We start from the raw sequence: 19,474 nt of genomic DNA, 5'->3' as shown, positions 1-19,474 counted from the left end.
TTCAAATTTACAAATTTGTCCATAATTGTTTCTGTGGATTTTAATTGATATGCATTTACTAAATTTTGCTGAATTGTTTAATAAGCTGCCAATTTACCAATTTTGCCATAGACGTCTTTCGTTTTTACAAACGTTCGGCCTTTCTGGTACAAATTGAAAATAAATAAATATAAGAAAGTCTCCATAAAAAGCGCGCCGCACCCGCAATGAGTGTTTGTATGGGAGAAGCACTATTTCCAAAAATCGTCATTTTTTTCATATTCCGTAATTATTTTAAAAATAAAAGTCGTTGAGAGCTTTCATCGGGATGTACTTTTAATTTTAATATAAAAATATTACGAAATTTATGAAAAATAAGGAGCCCAAAATGATTTACGCAAAAGCAAGTCACTTTGGCCTCCATATAGTAATTCATAAAATCCGTGAATATTTTTGAATTTTTGTGTTCAGATTTAAGATATATACTTAAAGAATCCTTTGACGACTTTTATATCTATTTTCAAAATAATCTCGAAAACACGGAAAAATGTCGATTTTTTGAAAAAACGCTTCTCCCAATATAAACACCCACGATTTGACACAATTTACAATTTGCCATCACTTATTTTAATTCGATATATCCAAAATTATAATTATATTTAATATTTTGCGAAATAATTCTCAAATAGAAAGGCTCACATCATATATTATAAAAACATTTTTATAATCATATCATATTTTTTCAACGAACCATATCTTTAAGTACCTACATAGTTAAGTAATACGTATTTTATTATTTAATTACAGCATCGTTTAATATAATATATCTACCTGCAGGGTATTTTAAGTTACCAATATTGAACAATAAGGATCAAAAAATGTTCATTGTATCATATTATTGAACAAACTCAATTTTATCAAGTTCATTTTAATGATTCTGAAAATCGGCTTTCTTGAAATATTCGTCCTAAATTCTCAATATTGACTTCGGTTAAATATCTTATACAATACATATATACATATATGAAATACATGTACATATGTACATTATGGAGTTACATTATAACTTTTCAACGATTAAATTCCAAATATATAGTATTGAATAAGAAATATGATATTATAAATTGCAAATTTTGCTTGAAGTTTAGCCATATCGCCCAATCCTTAACAAGAGGAGCCATTTTGAAATGTGTCAGTGGGTCTGATGCAAAATCCTGTATTTTCGCCAATTGATTTGATCCGTTCGCGTCACAGCATCGCGAGTCGAATACTGTCGACGAAATCGACTCTTCACTCAACCGACTGGAAAATAATCAAAAAAATGACTGCAATTTAGAATTCACTTACGGTTCGGTTTCAGCTGAAGTCGCCGATTTCACGTCGGACACTATCGCAAACGCAAATCGCACGATTTAACACAGAATTGGCAGTAAAAATTTAATGGCACGGAAACGATTCAACGACGAGTCTATTTTTTCTATAACAAGAAACCGCACACGGAACTAAAATCGTATTACGAATCGAATATCTAAGTGTAATAGGGAAGTATTTTAACGGAAGACTATGACATTCGTAAGGAAACATATACATAAATTAAGTATAGCCGCGACACAAATATATGAGCTAATAATATATGTATATTAAAAATAATAGTGGCCTGTAATACGTTTATTCTGCTATTTCAAGATTCTGTACATAACGAATTAAAATAAGTGATAATAATTTGTGAATCAAGTCAAACAGGAATAGTGTTTTTGGAACTGAAAATTGGACTTTCGCCACTTTCAAATATAAGGGCTCATACATATGTATGTCACCTTTGATGTTGCCTTAATCTGAGATTAATTTCCGTAAAGCAATGTTAATTATATATAATATTATATTTAAACAGATTAAGACCGTCAATGTTGAAAAATATATACCTATATTCTTATTAAGTCTGGTGATGTAAAGTCAGTCTGCAGTATTGCGTTAAATTTATACGGAAAATGTAAGAAATTTCCGCAAACAAATCCATGCGCGAACTTTTGGCCGAATAAATACTTGGCCGAACAGACACTAGGCCGACATTTATCCAAACGGACATTACACCAACGGACATTTGGCCGATTGTGTATCGGAATAATCCATTTAGATACATTATTCAGAAACTATTAATTGAGATCTCTCTCGCAAATCTTGAGCTATTCAGCGTCTCAATGTTCGCCATTTTGTATAAAAATTCGGCGAAAAAATTTCTCCATAGATGTCTCTGTGGATAATAATCGTATAAAAATTCGTGTTGTATTGATCATATTGTATAAAATGGTTGCAATGATTGACCATATATAGACGTCGTTTATTTATATGTAATTTGGTGTTTCTTGATCTAGTACACTCGTTGTAATTCTACGATCTCTAAGACGATTATACATGATTGAAAAAATAAATAAAAATTATTCACAAAATAGCCTTGACATTATTATGATATTTTTGATAAATTTAAACAGTTAAAATTTTGTTCAGCCATATTTCCGTCAGCTTAATGTCCGTTCGGTCAAGTGTCCATTGGCCTAATATCCATTCCGCCAAGCGTGCCTCGGCCAAATGTCCATTCGGTCAACCAAAAAATCCTATGCTAGAACGTGCGTTGTTTTACGTTCAAAAACAGATGTGTTTTTTTTTTTGTATATCTATTATATTATATAAGGCGGGTTTTAAATGTATAGGAAACATGCATACGTGTGTTGCAAATAATTGTAAAAATTTGTATATTGGATACATTAATGAAGACTTTTTTCGATGAGAGAAAAAACCCTTTTTACTATGCGAATCATGAGATAAAAATTCTTTCGTGAGATTAAATCACTATTTATATGTACATAATAATATTAATTTTTAATATAATATAAATACGTATTTGTAAACTTACTTCAGCAGCTATGTAAGCTGGTATAACGCTGAGTAGTAATTGCTCCTGCTGTTCCCTTTCGCATTCCAATTTAACTCTCGATTCAATACAGGTCCTTGTCCCAGCAAAAGTCTTCCTGTGAGCAGCTTCAGTCAAAGCCCGGTAGTATATTCCAATGCCGGAAGCGCAACTTAGAAGGATCAGCTCAGAGCACAACTACGAATATAAATAATATGTATATTACACGTACAATTCGGAAAATTTTCAAAGAAAACCAAATAATGAGAATACCCATTCATCGTATGTACTTGAGAGAGCGCTATGTAAATTTTTCGCAAATATTAAGTTAACACGGTGATTATGTATCTTTTCGCGATTCTAAAGAAAATTTCTTGTTAATGCGAAAAATTCGTAAGAATTAAATTACCCCGCCGCAACTACACGAACAAAGAAAGCGGACGGAGGAGAGTGAAAATTCGGAAAAATTCGTATTTATATGTGCGGAAAAGTTTTAATTAAAATCGTTCGAACGCGCGGATAATTCGGTCGAATATTCTTGAAACGATTATAACCCTAAAGTCGTAATCAGATTTTAGGGTCAGTGAATTACGAATGGCAAACTCGAGTCTATCGCCTTTCAATTATGAAATTTTAACTTTACAGTCTTTGAACAATGCACAAGGTATAAGAAATTCTTTAAGACAAAAGTTGTATGTATGTATAATATATACATACATACATACATACATAAATAATAGGAAGTCCAATTCACCATAATTTCCGTTTACCGGTTATCCGATAATTTTGCTACCAATGACCGTATTTTTTATCTCAAAAATAAACTACTTCTTTTATACTAAATATGTATATATTTAACCAAAGGCTAATAAACATTATTAATATATACTTATATATAATACATTGCCCAAACGAATGGTTATGAGTGGTAATGAATTCTTTATAAGTTAATATTGTATAAAGAACTAAAATAGTTTTATTTTTTTATTCGTCGCTTAAGGAAATAACAGCAATAAAAAAAACATAATTTATTCATACTATTGTCCAATATTCGTGATCTAATTTTTTTAGTTAAATTTAATTTCATAATAAAGCTCGTTTCCTTTCTCACAATTTTTTTCTCCTGGGAAAATTCCTTTCTGTAACTGACAGTTCCTTTCAGTATTATTTCTAATAGCTAACTAAAGCCTTTCTTTTACTGATAACACTCATGTAGTCGTAGATGGAAGTACTAGAACATCATCAATAAATACTGAATCTGAAAGTGATAGATGATACATGAAACTACACCTTCATTGTAAATCCGTTCTATAACTACTTTTATGTGCATTATTTTATATTTTAATCACCTCAATGAAGTACTGAGTCGGACCAGTATTGCTGGAAGATAAAACAAAGAAGAGAAAGTGAAGAAACGCAGCGAATATGTCTTTTTGATTTACCGGTAAAAGTAATAATTTACCGAAAAATTTCTGATTTGTAAATTTGAAATTGCCATTTGTCCCTTATATATATGTATATATATATATATATATATATATATATATATATATATATATATATATATATACATACATACTAATATTCCATGTTTTCATTTTTAATTAATGAAATAATTGAAGCATATGTACATACATTTTGTACATAATTACTAACTGATAGATTAAAATATTATCATTACAAACTTGTTATATTGAATCTGAAATTTAATATAAAAATTCATATTTTTATTTTACAATGTAGATATGTACTAACAAGCATATAAGCATTTATTTTTATTTTCTTATATTATTTCAAATACAAATAAAACATAACGGGCGATAGACGTGTATGCTTTGTATTATTTATAAAATCAAACGAGAACTTTGAAAATACAATACGTATTTTTAATAGGAATTTGTATATGCTCTTCATTCCGATTTACCATGTTCACTAACGTAGATAATTCACTACCGTAGAGAGCTTTCCTACTGCAGATACTTTGCAAAAAAATTATAATATTTTTTAAGAAAAGTGAAGTATGTAGGTTTCTCGAAAAAGAAGAAATTGCATTGAAATGAGTCCACTCTGTAGCGTATTATTACAAGCTTTTGAAGCGAGCTTGTAAAGCTCGTCGTATTTACAAAAATTTCTTTATCCAAAGCGCAGTATTTTATAAGTGCATGTATAAAAATATGTTTACCTGTTGATAAAAGAGCGGCTCGTTTTTGTCGAAACCAACAGCGAAAGCTATAGACAAATGTGCCACGGATAGTACAGCAGCTACGACCAAAGCTACAGAACGAGATACTGGCAGCATTGTGTGAACAGCCTGCAATGAAAATCAATATTATAAATTCCATATATATATGTATGTGCAATATAATAGTACAGTGTAGATTTTAGAGGGAATTTAAACAATTCGCATTTAATTAAAACTAAATTCTACATGAAATCGAGTTATATACATAATGCTGTTGAAAATTTATGATAATTGAATCGTTGTCTGGGTGATGGTCTCGTCATATTGAGTACATGAATTATGATACTTTTACACCAAAAAAAAAAAAAAAAAAATGTTACATATTAGCAAGATATAAAACCACTGATTTTTTTAATTGAATCCTTTTTTTTCATCAGTACACCTTAACGACGCAATATGATTACCAGCTTTTGATTATTCCTCGCATTCATTAATCATTGCTCAAAAGTTATTTATAAATTATAGGCACCTACCAAGACTATAATACGTTATATTGTATGTATTGTAATCGAATTTCAGTCGAAAAAAGTGAAACTTTATTTAATATCCTCACCCTGTAAGTTGAAGATTTCAATCATATACATAATACTACAGATAGGAATCTCGATAAATTCTCTACAAAAGTTTAATAATAAAAGATCCACACTTTTCAATTCCGCCAGTCGATTTTGAAAGACTTTCGCTACATAATATACCAACTATAAGTATATGTACATATGGATGTTACAATATATGTAGTTGTCAATATTACGTAATAAATATAAAAAAATATTTTTATATATGAGCCGTTATATTTCACAATGGCAAAAGTCCACTTTTCTTCATTTCGAGATATCTCTCGCAAAATATTAAATATTATATATAATAATTTGGGTTTAAAAATATTTAAAAATACTGGTGGCCTGTAATACATTTATTCGGCTTTTCCGAAATTCTAGACATATCGAATAAAAATAAGTGATAAAAATTTATGAATTAAGTCAAATAGAAATAGTGTTTTTGAAACTGAAAATTGGACTTTCACCACTTTCAATTATAAAGGCTCATATATATATATAATTTTTTCCTTAAATGCATATTGATATATTTGTACATATTTTTTGTCGTGTTTATTTCGTTATTTATTTTTGAAAAAAATGGCTGATTAACATAGATTCACTATATTGACATACAACATATGTATGTACATATATTCGGCACGATGTATATATGTATGTATACACCCCAGAGATATTCGAAAAAAATTTAATCAGCAGTCAGATTGTGAAAAAATGTAGTCGAAGTTGTGTTTTTTTTTTAACGAATCCAAAGCTCTGTATTTTGCTCGTTGACGTTTGTCAATTAATACAGTATTATAATAAACGGCAGGAATATCTCTAAAGGTTGGTTATTAACTGCTACCCTTGTTGGCGTTCGATCAATCACGCATAGGTAAGCCGATAAGTTAACGAGAAATTATTAGGGCATATCAACATTGGCCTTTAATAATAATATACCTTAATATACGTGATAGTACAAGCACATCGACACTCAGTTTAATTTAATTAATTCAAAATTTAAAGCTCAGAGCTTACATCTTCAAACACATAAAACAGACACATTTTTTCCAAATCAAACTATGGGATCTCATCTTATATAATCTCACCCGACATATCATACTTTATCCACTAGAATCGTGTATTTTTTATGGTTTCCAAAATAAAAAATCTATATTCCAATCTTAAAATGTATACAACAATTCTGACGATGATCACACATCCATGGTAAAAACCCTTCTCAATAGATGCATCATATGCTCGCATCTCAAAATCTAATCAGCCACGTTTGATGCTTTAATATCAATAGAATTCCCAGGTAAATCATTAATTATTTATTTACGCTCAAATGAAAAAAGACGTATGTATCTTCACGATCGAGGTCTAGTCGAGGTCATCGATTATCAATCGAAATAAAATAATCGAAAAAAGTGGACTTACCAGTATGAGAGCGAAGAGTGGTAATGGAGCATGTCTGTCGGCCAGAAACAGGGCTGCCGCTGCGAGGGCAAAAGTAGAGACCAGGGCTGTCAAAAGACCGGCAACTTGACTGTCGAACCATGAGGGCATTCTGGCCAAACACAGCATGGCTGCTACTATTCCTGTGACCGTCAATAGTACAGTAGCCGGAAGAGCAAGATTAAATGGTTCCTGTAACAATAAAACAACATACGTATATAATAGGTATATTCATACATATAATATTGTTGCGTGGCTACCTAGAAACATTTAATAAGTCAAAGTTTTGGTAGTCCGTTATTTGTACTAAATTTTACAATACTTGAATAGTGTAAAAGTGTGTGTGATTCGAAAAATTAAATATTATATATAAATAGTGTGCTTGATTTGCAGTAAAAAAACAATCGTACGAAATCAAATATGAAGTGTTTTAATTTGCCTCCGAAAACTGGGACGAAAATTCTCTTAGCAAAACGTCTAAGCATTGTCATTTGTTTTTCGTATAAAAATTAATTTGAAACATTTTTAAATAATTGAATAGTATCGTATTAAAAATAATTGATAGTAAAAGGTTTATTTAATAGATTGAATATTTTTTATTAGTATTTCACAACTGTTATTCGCATCAATAATCTCTGCATTTTTGCGAGAAGGGCTAAGAAGTGCGATATTTGAAGTCATTGATGGAATATTTGCAAGAGTAACCGGAAAAATGCACTCGAGATAGTTGCACTCTCGAGACATCGCAATAGAATTCCACAAAAAAGTGTCAAGGGGTATTTGTATGCTATCCGAGGGTACTAACCTTTTCTTGCGGAATTTTATTAAGTAAGTTATTTTTGAGCGCCTTTGAAAATTAGTACTTCTCGAAACTGCGCTACTATTCAGTGCAATTTAGTGCATCTTTCCGGGAACCATTTGCAAGGCTGGGCGATGAGGGTGACGATGTAATGTCGGAACAAGTAGGAAAGCTTTTCATCCATACCCAAAAAAACGTATGTGCAACAGAATAGACTAGTGGTTAGCATATAATACTTTGAACAAAGTGGTCACGGGTTCAAATCCCACTGGTTTCTGTTGGCCAGACCTTGGATTTGTGACTCTAGGTCGATCGTTTCCTATCAGAGTTTGCCAATTTATCTAATTTTCATTGAAACGGTTCCGACAAATTGGCAACCTTACCCATTTTCAAGCAAATCTCGAGCTTTCAGCAAGCTCGGCGTTAAATTTACAAATTTAACCACAAATGTCTCTGTGGATGTTAATTAATATGTATTTATACTATGTATAATAATACTTGTATCAAATGTACAACGTTTCTGGCCAGGGAGGTGCATTGGGGTATAAATAATAAATAAATCAATATGAGAGATTTTCAAAGTGTAAAAGTATGCAGATGAAAGTAACACCAATTTTCTTTCATTTCATCAAATTAGAAACTTTTCACATATTACATTGCATGCAATTTCCTTTTTTAAGTTTAGCCATCTCAGTCGCGTGTTTTCTTCAAAAAAAATTCCCCGCCACGTTTCCTTCTTTATTTCTCTCCACATATAAAATTCTTTTGTTAACACGATATATGCCACAGTGCATTCATACATTGCATTCTTGCGTCATCGCAGTCGAGGTCGAGACTTTTCGACATACAAATCTTTCACTGGGTGTCTGACAACGACAATCAGTGCAGCTAGAAACTCATTGAGATACATATCCATAGAAAACAACTAAGCTTCTCGATATTATTGAAGAAGTATCGCTATTATAATGTTCGGCGTAATAATATCAAGTCCTTGAAAGCAACGAATAAACGAACAAGAAAATTAAGCTTAAAAATATATGTATGTACATTCTATACGAGCATACATACATATTTCGAATTATCCATGTTTCTCTTCCAATATCAAGTGTTTATATTATGTGTCCATTAAATCCGGTTTATGAATATTAACAAGCGTGTATTTTTGAGGTGTACATAGAAACGTGCGAGTGAATATAACAAAGACGAGATTAATCACGACCGTAAACATGAAAATAGAGCTTTCGGAGGGATAGTTAGTAGCATATTTAGATCCGCGTTTTACTTGTCATTTTCTCGGAAATCTATATATGTATATGTACATAGAAGGATTCGCTTCTAAAATATTTGGTTTCCTGCTTTGTATTAACAAGCTCTGTCGTGATACGTTTCAGTGTCGTGCTATAACAAAGATTCATAATGTTGGCATTGGATAATATTCACCTTTTGAAACAATTTTAATTTCCTCCATCTCATTAATTTCAACTTCGTCTGGTCAACATTGTTTAAGCAAACTTAAGTTAAAAATTGTAAAAACTTCAATATTACTCTCGAAGCAACAGAGATTTAATCAAATATATGAATTTACATATATACATATGTACATAAAATTTATTTTAAATAATACCAAGCTCAAATATAAAAAAAATAATAATTGGATCGTCCCAAAAATTTTCCTTGAGGTGTAATCGAATAGATATCATCAACATGTTTTTCTCTTCTAAACAGAAAATTGTTTTGTTTTTCCTTCTTATTTATGTTTAGACAAGCATGCGATAAAATTGATCGCAATATGAAACGATAAAAATTGTTAAACATTTTTAAATTTACCAATTTGTCGCAAATAAATAACGGATACGTTTACAAAGCATATAAGATGATATAATTTCATTTTAACTGTCGATAAAATCAATAAACCTTAAATATATTATATTTCAACATAGCTCATAATAGTGTAATAAATAATAAATAGTGTGATGCTTTCAAATGAGGGATCATGAGCTCATTCCCTGGCCCGGTGTTGCTGGCCAGACCTTGGATATATGTCCAGATCGATCGTTTTCTATCAGGGCTTTTCAATCTGATTTAATTGTTAAAACGGTTCCACCAAATTGACAACTTACTTGTTTCTCGCAAATTTTATTTTATAGCATCTCGAATTTGTTCATTTTTATGTAAATATGTGACCCACTCTATAAAATGTATGTATTTTTCGCAAAATTTTTCTGTAATTCGAATTTATCCATAGATAGTGTATAAATATAATTATTTATCGAATTTTTTAATTGGCCAGGAAGGCGCATTGGGTGTACCTGTTAGGCTTTCCTGGTATATACATACATATGTATAAAAATAATAAATATGTATATAAAAACGGACGCGATGTATGTTTGTATGTGACAGACGCATGGACATGTCACAACACTAGTATATTTGTATGTACATACATATATACAAATAGACATAAATACATATATAAATAAAATCATCCAAGAAACAGTCTTGCCGGGAAAAAGTTATCATTTTTGTGTATTGTGCCAAGAACAAAACGTAGGATTACTTTTCAACGAATCTTTTAACGCATACCGTTACGTCTCATTTAAAGGAATTTCCTAAATATAATAAAAGGACTTTCCTTAAAATCTTTTGAATATTTGGAGTGGCACACTCGATGGCTCTCTCAAACCGGAAAACCGAGGCCAAAAATTGACAATAGAAACGAGCAGATTTAACCGGAGACCTATACATTCATGCACATGCACGTGTGTATCTACATATAATATATTTCAGAGATTCGATTACGCTTAAAATGAAAATGAGAAATATTGTACCCGAACGCTTTCTGTGGAGATCAGAAATAATAATTAAATTCTTCGAATTGGATTATAATGTAATAAGTCGTCAATCGAATAAATTGCGTTCTTCAGTTATTGAACCGTTCGGCAATTTCAATATAATTTGGCTGAAAATAAATCTCCTTGGGGGTGATTTTCAATTTAATCCACATCAAATGCACGTGAGCCGTTACTGTTAAATTTTGATGTAGTGGTTTAGTTGAAGGGTGTTCGTTTAATATATTTTTTACGTACCATTTGGTACGTTACGAGAAGATCTGCGAATAAAATATGCCTCACCGTAAGACATCTTCCCCTAACTTGAATTAATTCTTAATACTGAAAGTTCCCTGTGATCGTACTTCTTCTTCGGGTGAAGGTGAGGCCAAAAAAGGTCTTAATTTATAACTATTAAAACATGCATACATACGCTGGTAAATAAACATGGCGTGTAAATATTTAGGCGGCTGAATATTTTTCGTGTAAAGTTAACATTAAATACAACAAAAAAAAAACCCCATTATGAGTATCTAGGATAACAATTCACCGTCATGACCAAATCCTCTATAGATGTCATCAAATCTTTATACCGCAAAACGTCAACCTTACTCCGAATTCAAAGTGTGCGTAAAACTTGAATTTAATACTCATTTCAAAATCTCCGTTTAGCGCGTTTTCAATTTAAAACTGATTTTAGTCTCGGTCTTAATGAAGTGTCCGTTTAACGAGACGGCTCTAATGGAAATCGCGCGGTTGAACCGTTCTAGGAAAAATATTCGATATCCACGATTAAACAATGCAATCTAATGCTAGTATACTATGTTGATGGAAAGTTAATTAAGTCAGTTAATATTAGCGCAGTCAAAGGCAGCATTCTGTTAAATCGGCTAATGAGATACCATGCTATATACGTATGTATAATCTAGAGTTTATAAAAATCCGATTTGATTTTTCTTTGAAAATGAAAAAGTTGATTGAAAAAATCGTTTGATCCCGTTTGGGAGCATCGGGTCTGTTTATCATACGTGAAAAGTCAATTTAAAGGTAATCATAAAGACTATATTGTATTCATTTATGTACGAACATATGCAGGAATGAAATTTATGTTGATTCAAAATAACGCTTATCATTTTCCGGTTCATCATCCACAGAGATATCTATGGAGAAATTTTTGCAAAATTTTATTATACAAACCGGTGAGCCTCAAGACGCTGGTTACTTGATATTTGAAAGAGAGATAGGAAAAGGAGATGCCAATTATTTTTACAGGAACCGTTTAAATGAAAATCAAGTATGACAGGTTATTTTATATGTAATATTATTTTATTTAATAAGCATGATTTGTAAATAGTGTTCAATTTTGCAATTACCCTAACTAAGGGGCTGTTCAGCAGCTACTAGTGGCAATCGAACCGTGACCACTCTGCTCGAAAGCATAATATGCTGACCACTAGTCCACGCTGCTGCTTGTGTGTTCCTTTTTGGAGATAAGAGGTGTTTTTGTTTAAATTTATAATGTTTTAAATTTAATTTACAGTATAATATGCATCAACCATTCCCGAATTTTCCAAATACACAAACATCATTTGTATGTGTATCCGTTATTTATGGCGCAAACAACTTTTCCGATTGATTCCTCTTGTATAGACCTATAAAGAAGGAGAGGATTCATTTCCGTTCTTTCACCCGATTGCGACACATCTGAAATAAAATAAACGAAACGAGAGGGAAAAAAACTCAAAGGAAAATACAGATTCACTGTCAATATTTAGAAATACATATCGAGTACAAAATTGAAACATTTTCAATTTAATATTCCATGTACATTTGAAATGATTGCGAATTTTTCATTACGTACATTTGAATTTACGGTGCTGTCATCCATTAAATTTCCGTGATTTCCGGAAACCCTGTGTTGTAAATTACAATTCCCGGAAACTTGTTAAACAAACAAATAAACCTCATGAATATTAGAAAAATTAAATACATACATGTATCAAAATATTATAACAGATGAAAAACCGATCGAGCGTCGTTTGCAAAAATAACACGGCAACAAATAATCAAATTTTTTACTTATCGGAGCGGATACTAATCTATACTAAATTTGGTCTACTTAATTAGAATATGACAATGATTTATTTATTTTTTTGGTTTATTCTCGTTCATGAGATATGAGTGTATAAAAAATATGCAATTCTCCATTTTTCGTCTCGTTCTTGCATCATGCATACGGTTATCATCAACAGCATTTTTAAAATCAATTTAAAATCATCTACAACTAAGAAAAAAAATTTGAGATAAAAAAAGAACAACCCTTATAGTATTATACCATTTATAGGGTTGTACCCGATGAAATATCATCGCATGGGTTATGGCATATTAGGTTATTAAATAAAAAATAAATAAAAGAAATTTGTCGGTCCTGTGTTCGATCCGCCCGCGGTCGTATTTTTTTCAAATACATTTTAAATGTATTTAATTTTTAAATATCAAAAAAACTGATAAAAACCACCTACCTACCTACCTATGTATGTACATCATTGATGTATAATACACTAGATCCGCCCTCACGCTTTATACTGGTCTCCCTTTTGGCGCATGCAAAGTGCATGGCGCATGCACAGTTTCTCTCAGTAGGTAGGTAGTTACCGTGCGTCGTAGGGAAAAAAACCTTTTTTTTCCCAACTTCCCCGCTAGTTGAAACCCCCGCACCCCTCAGTTAGTGAAGACAAGATCTCCACGTCAGGGCCCAAATCACACGTCAGGGCCCATCTATGTGTATTATATATGTATCTATGATGTACATATAACAATATAAAACACCAATAGACAAATTAATTAATTAAATAAATTTTAAATAGATGGGGCTAAATGCTCAGAGACTTGTCTAGAGGAAACAGTATATATAGACGTTGTTTCTTTTGTTATTATATTCGTACATTTTGTTGGCAGTGTTTTAGCTGTGACGTACATATGAATGTCGAATCGAGACGACTATTATAGTACGGCGAGCGTTATCGCAGATACACACACATACACACTGGCGTAGTCACACAGAATAGCGATATAATATACATATTTATATGATATATCAGTGGGCGTCACTGCAAGGAAACTGACTTAATGGAATGTCGAAAGATTGAAAAAATTAAAATCGCTTCGTCGACTCGTCTCTAGCGTAGGTTTGGGATTAGAGATTTGAAAGATATTTACCACGTGCCAGGGTTACATTATAATGAAAGAGATAGATAACCCCAACCTACATATGTATATAAGTTAACGACGAGTCAACGAATCGATTTAAATTTTTTCCATCTTTCGACTTTCCATCAAGTCACTCTTCTCGCAGTGACCCAGACTCATAGTAAATTATATACAAGTAGATATTTTAAACAATAAAAAATCAAAATGAATGGAGAACAAAAACTGACTTTTAATTTCAATACTCGATACAATAACGCATGTGACTACATGTAACTGCAGTGTGGTCTAGTGGTGAGTGTTGTATTCTTTCTGTTGTAGGGTGTCACGGTTTCGAATCCCACTGGAGTATCGTTGTTGGCCAGACCTTGGTTTGTCAAGGTCGATCGTTTCTTATCAGAATTCGCCAATTTTTCTGATTTTCATTGAAACTGTTCCTGTAAAAGTGACTTTTCCTCTCCAATTTTCTACTGCAAACCTTGAGTTATTGTTATACATATCTCAGGTTTTGCCAGATTTATCTCCATATACATACATACATATGTCTTTGTGGATGTTTATTGAATGTAAAAATTCGTAATGTTACATGAAAAATGTTATTGATCGTATTGTATACGATGTTTGTAATGTCTGACCATAGATGTCAGCTATTGTTTCGATTTACATGTGCATGTATGTAATAATTATGTATATATAATTTCTCGAGTCTTACACACGAGCACATTCGCCACTTTGGAGCAATCTGTTAGGTGAGTGTGCATGATTAATTGAAATATAAAATAAAATAAAAAACTGCAGTAGAAGAATTTTTATTGAAATGCCATTGTTATGGAAATTGGATGACACCACACTGGTTACATAATATGTAATATATGTACATTTTTCCGAGACGATTTTCCAAATTACCGAAAGCACTCAGAGGGTAAAGAAGGAGAAGAAGCTGCGCCCGTACATTTTAACCGTAGGGCGAACCCTCTTAATCTGATAGTCCCTCCTGATATGGGCGCATCAAGCCCTCCAAGCCGCATGAAACCTTGTAATCTTAATGCGTTTACAGGCAGCCGCCTAATGCCCGAGGCCTTTGCTCGTCTGACGTATCCGAGGGACTCCGGTATTAAAACTGGAGGTTCTATCGGTTTATGGCTGTCAAACGTGGGGGGCAATTAGCGAACACTAAATCATAAAACCGCATCATCCCCGTACCCTCAACGAATCCCACCAACCCAGACGATACAACACAATATCACTAGAATGAAAACATTTTATTTTTTGTTTCGTTTCATTCGTGAAGCCACAGGATAATGAAGAAATAAATAATGCTATTACGTTTCAAGGATTTGTGCGATTCGATTCGGTACATATATAAAATAAAGGTAGTTCGTTTCATTGTTACAATTACATGCATAATTTGATTGCAAATCGACGACATTCCAACATTCTCGTTTATGCACGTACATACATACATATAATATATGTACATTAATTAGGCTGAAGCCAAAAAATTTAAATGTTGGTTTCACACAATATTGTAAAACTGTCGTCATATCAAGACATCGTTAAATTAAAACTTTCATCAATTTGAAACAATGTTCTTCAAGCAATCAATTTAAACTTGACAAGTCATGTAAAATTAGATATTTTTCATTTATCTTTATTTTTGTTTGAGTTTAAATTTTTCTAACATTTAAAAAAATAATCAAAAGTTGTCTTTTGCAGTTTAATTGAGTCTATTAAGATAAGTTTTGAGTGATAAACGAGAATTCAAAGTCGCCATTTTGTCAGAAACTCACATACAAAGGGCGCTACGCATACATTGGCCATTTTTATGGCAGAAACAATCTTTTCGGAAAATCGTCATTTTTTTCTCGATCCCGCTGTTAATTTTAATACAAAAGTTGTATGTTTATTTTTCTTGGAAATCTATTTTTATTATAAATAGCAAAAACATATAAATTTCATGAAATATAAGCAGACCAAAACGTAATATTTAACTTCACTACGAACCGACTGCAAGCTAGTTAGCTAACTTAAATGATATTTTTAAATCATCATTTTTTTCTTAAACATTTTAATATAAATTATATTACAAAAAAGCCATCAAATTACTGAGTCTCTTAATAAGAAACTCTACCCACTTTAACGATATAAAAACAGTAAAACGGGTATATACTAAATCAATAAGAAATTAATTAGAATATAATTCTACCATTTGATCAACTTATTCACTAACATATATTAATTTTATATAGAGTATGCCCAAAAAAAGTTAATAAAAATTGTTACATCAAGTATAGATATTACTATCATATCAACAGCGTTAACATTCACAAAAAAAATATTGATTTAAACTGTGTAACAGAAGAATGATAAATTATACTTTATGTTTATATTAAATATTCTCAAAAACATAATTGACTGATCTGGATTGGCGAGTTTAATCAGATTCCATGTACCGGTCAGATCAATTAGATGTAACCATATTCTTGATTAGCCTAGGCTGACCACCAATTATTCATCGAACTCGGCCTTGATAATATTGCACAGATGAGCTGAATGTTTTCGATATGATTAATATCAGTAGATGTAACCTAAAAAAATATTTACTTAAACAAATATAATTGCTGTATTAATAATATCGGACTATGGCAAAGAAAAAATGTGACTGAAACATAGGAATCTATACATATATTTATTTATATATGTATTTCTGGGTAAACCAAAAAAAAAATTCACATATCTAAATGATAATCAAATACAAATTATAAATGTATTATTTCAACCCACTCTGTATAACATTATAATGAAATATCCCCGCTTACCGATGTGTTTACACGTGTAATAACAATTCAAAGACACAATTTATTCAAACCGATGCAACGTAAACGAGGGACCGGGACCCAAAACCAACCATTGTACACTTCGTATAGACCTATACATACACATGTACATACATACAACCTTCATACAAGGTGTTGACAACTTTGTCTTTACTTATCAAACCTACACGTGCATCTACATACACCCCCAATTATCTAGGGATGAGATTTAATTAACATGGTCTCAATCTACATAGAAACTTTAGCCCCGGGACGTCAAACAAGAAAACCCAACATACAGGATCAACAGTGGACGTGATGAATTTCCATATTTTTTACGGTAAATATAATCACAGATAACATACATACAACCAAATTTAGCTCCAACATGTGTTATATTGTTTATAATACATATGAAAGCAGGATATATCAAAGATAGTGAGCATTAGGCTTAGAGCGATTCACAATTATAATATTATCTTCACAAATACATATATGTACATATATATATATGTATATTTGTACATGTACGTTTGAAGGAACACATCAAAGGATAATTCCTTCGCGATCCTACAAAACGATGTTTCATTAAATAGATCGTCGAATTTCGTGTCGTCAAACCGCACATAAAGGTCCGAAATGTAATTAAATCGACCTAGAGGTTGTTCAAGTTTGTTCCGCTCTAAGAAACGACTGAAGAGAGGCTATCAATTGAATTCGAACCCCATAAAACTGTTTGCATTGACGTCACACTGTTGTCCGAGATTTTCGCGAAGGCCTTCTCAGGAAACGTGATGATAATGTACGTAACGGGGCGTTTTCCTTTGCCTTAATTAAAAGTCGGCTGGAAAAATACTTCTAAAAAAATTCAAACAGCTTCGTTAAGGCGAATAGCGCTTCGACGAAGCTTCAAAAGTGATTTACACGCATCTGTATAATTAAAATTAAGTGATACTAAAAATTCATAAGCACGAAAGAACTGGTAAATATATTATAAAAAAATAGCAACCTCAACAGAAGAAGGGCGTAATTATATTATTTTAAAGAAATCGACTTTTATAATTTTTACTAAGCCAATTACCAATACATGTATACTATACCGATATAGTTTTGAGAGAAAACCTCTGTTATTTTCTTAATAAAATTAAGGAGTTTGTTCAAGTGCTGTGTGAAGTCTATCAATTTTGCAGGACAATGAAAAGGATAGGCGTTGAATCTGTTCAAATATCTTCTGGAGAAATCTCACAATCTTGATGGAAACCCTTTATTTCAAATTGAGCAGTGAATATAAATAAGGGAAGAGCTCGTTAGTTACTGCAATCAATTACTCAAACAATGATATTTCATTTTCCCACCAAGCAAACGGATATTTATTCAAATTTTTGAATAAATAATAGAAATAAATCATTAACATATTTTTCTGGCGTTCTGAAATTTGAAATGGAAAATTTCAAAGCCAATAAAATTATGATTAAATTAGAAATAAAATATTCTTAAGAAAATCTTTAAACATACATACATATGTTCACACTTTCGACTATCAATAATGTTTATACTTAAGCTTCCATGCCGTATAAAATTTTCCATATTCATATAAAAAATAAGACAATAAGAATTTATGCCATTCAAATATTCATACATATGTACGTATAGTGCTTAATAAAGACCATTACAATATTCAAATATTATATGCGGATGGTGAAAAAAATATAAGGCGAAAAAGTGTGAAGAGAGCTGGAAAATTTATCCTTAAATTTAATGAATAATTTCCTCAAAACACAAAATAAGGGAAGAAATAAGTCAAAACGTGGAATCAAACGGAAATCTCAATTAAAAAAATGACAACACCATTCGAAATAAATATTTTTCGAACAAACATACGTAATTTTAAATTAAATCAAAAAGTGTAAACGAATATATACATACATGTACACATATACATATGTAAGTAGGTGCGTTAAAACGATATCTAAATTCAATTATTCAAATGAAGCTTTATAAATTTACCCAATATGAATATTTAAATGCTCTACTTTTGCCTTGATTTCGATTCGACAAGTATTTTCGTGCTGAATTTTGATTTACAAATTTCGTCTGACTTGTGATTCTGGGCATTCAAACATCAATGTAAATTCAATGCGTAAATTAGCTCGATTTATCACGAGTATACGAGAGCTTTCATTCAATTTAGGTATAAAATACATACGCACATATTTTAAATCAATATATAGGATACGATACATATGTATGTATGTATCTGAGCTTATAAAAAGATAAAAATTACACGTGTGGAAATAGCTTTAGTTTCATTGTGAATGTAAAGCTTTTTGGAGCTTTTGTGCCATAGACTAATTGAAATAAGTGGCCTCTATCTGGCACAGAGGTAGACTTTAATTACAATTCACGAAAGGTAACCAACTGAAATAATTCCACAGAATATTAAAAAATAGTAGTTCGGTTGTATAAAACGATCATAAAATTTCGATTTTAATTTTGCTGATTTAAAAAAAAAGCAAATGTATTGAATTTAATCAAATAAATGTTCACTATATGTAGTTTGTTCATTCAACGAGTTTGATTAAAATATATTATATACATATATTACGTGACATATCTATATATGTATGTATGTATGTACATATGTATATGTCGATAGATCAATAATATTGCTAGTAATATCTATTATAATGGTTGATCATGT

At 31.3% G+C, this 19,474-nt stretch overlaps 1 protein-coding gene across 1 annotated transcript in view; it reads right to left on the bottom strand.

Moving 5' to 3' along the window:
• Ac76E (adenylate cyclase type 2 Ac76E) overlaps window positions 1-19,474 on the bottom strand; it is a 94,317-nt gene that overhangs the window by 36,269 nt on the left and 38,574 nt on the right. The window contains exons 3-5 of the mRNA XM_077431600.1: window positions 7,106-7,315; window positions 5,070-5,198; window positions 2,891-3,085 (exon numbers count right to left, since the gene is read on the bottom strand). Of these exons, the coding sequence (XP_077287726.1) occupies window positions 2,891-3,085; window positions 5,070-5,198; window positions 7,106-7,315 (534 nt within the window). The remainder of the gene's footprint in view (window positions 1-2,890; window positions 3,086-5,069; window positions 5,199-7,105; window positions 7,316-19,474) is intronic.

The sequence above is a fragment of the Arctopsyche grandis genome, chromosome 5 (assembly GCF_051622035.1).
Source record: "Arctopsyche grandis isolate Sample6627 chromosome 5, ASM5162203v2, whole genome shotgun sequence".
In the NCBI taxonomy this organism is placed as follows: Eukaryota; Metazoa; Arthropoda; class Insecta; order Trichoptera; family Hydropsychidae; genus Arctopsyche; species Arctopsyche grandis.
Note: the sequence above shows the minus strand (reverse complement) of the source record. Positions and strands in the feature narration are given on the sequence as shown.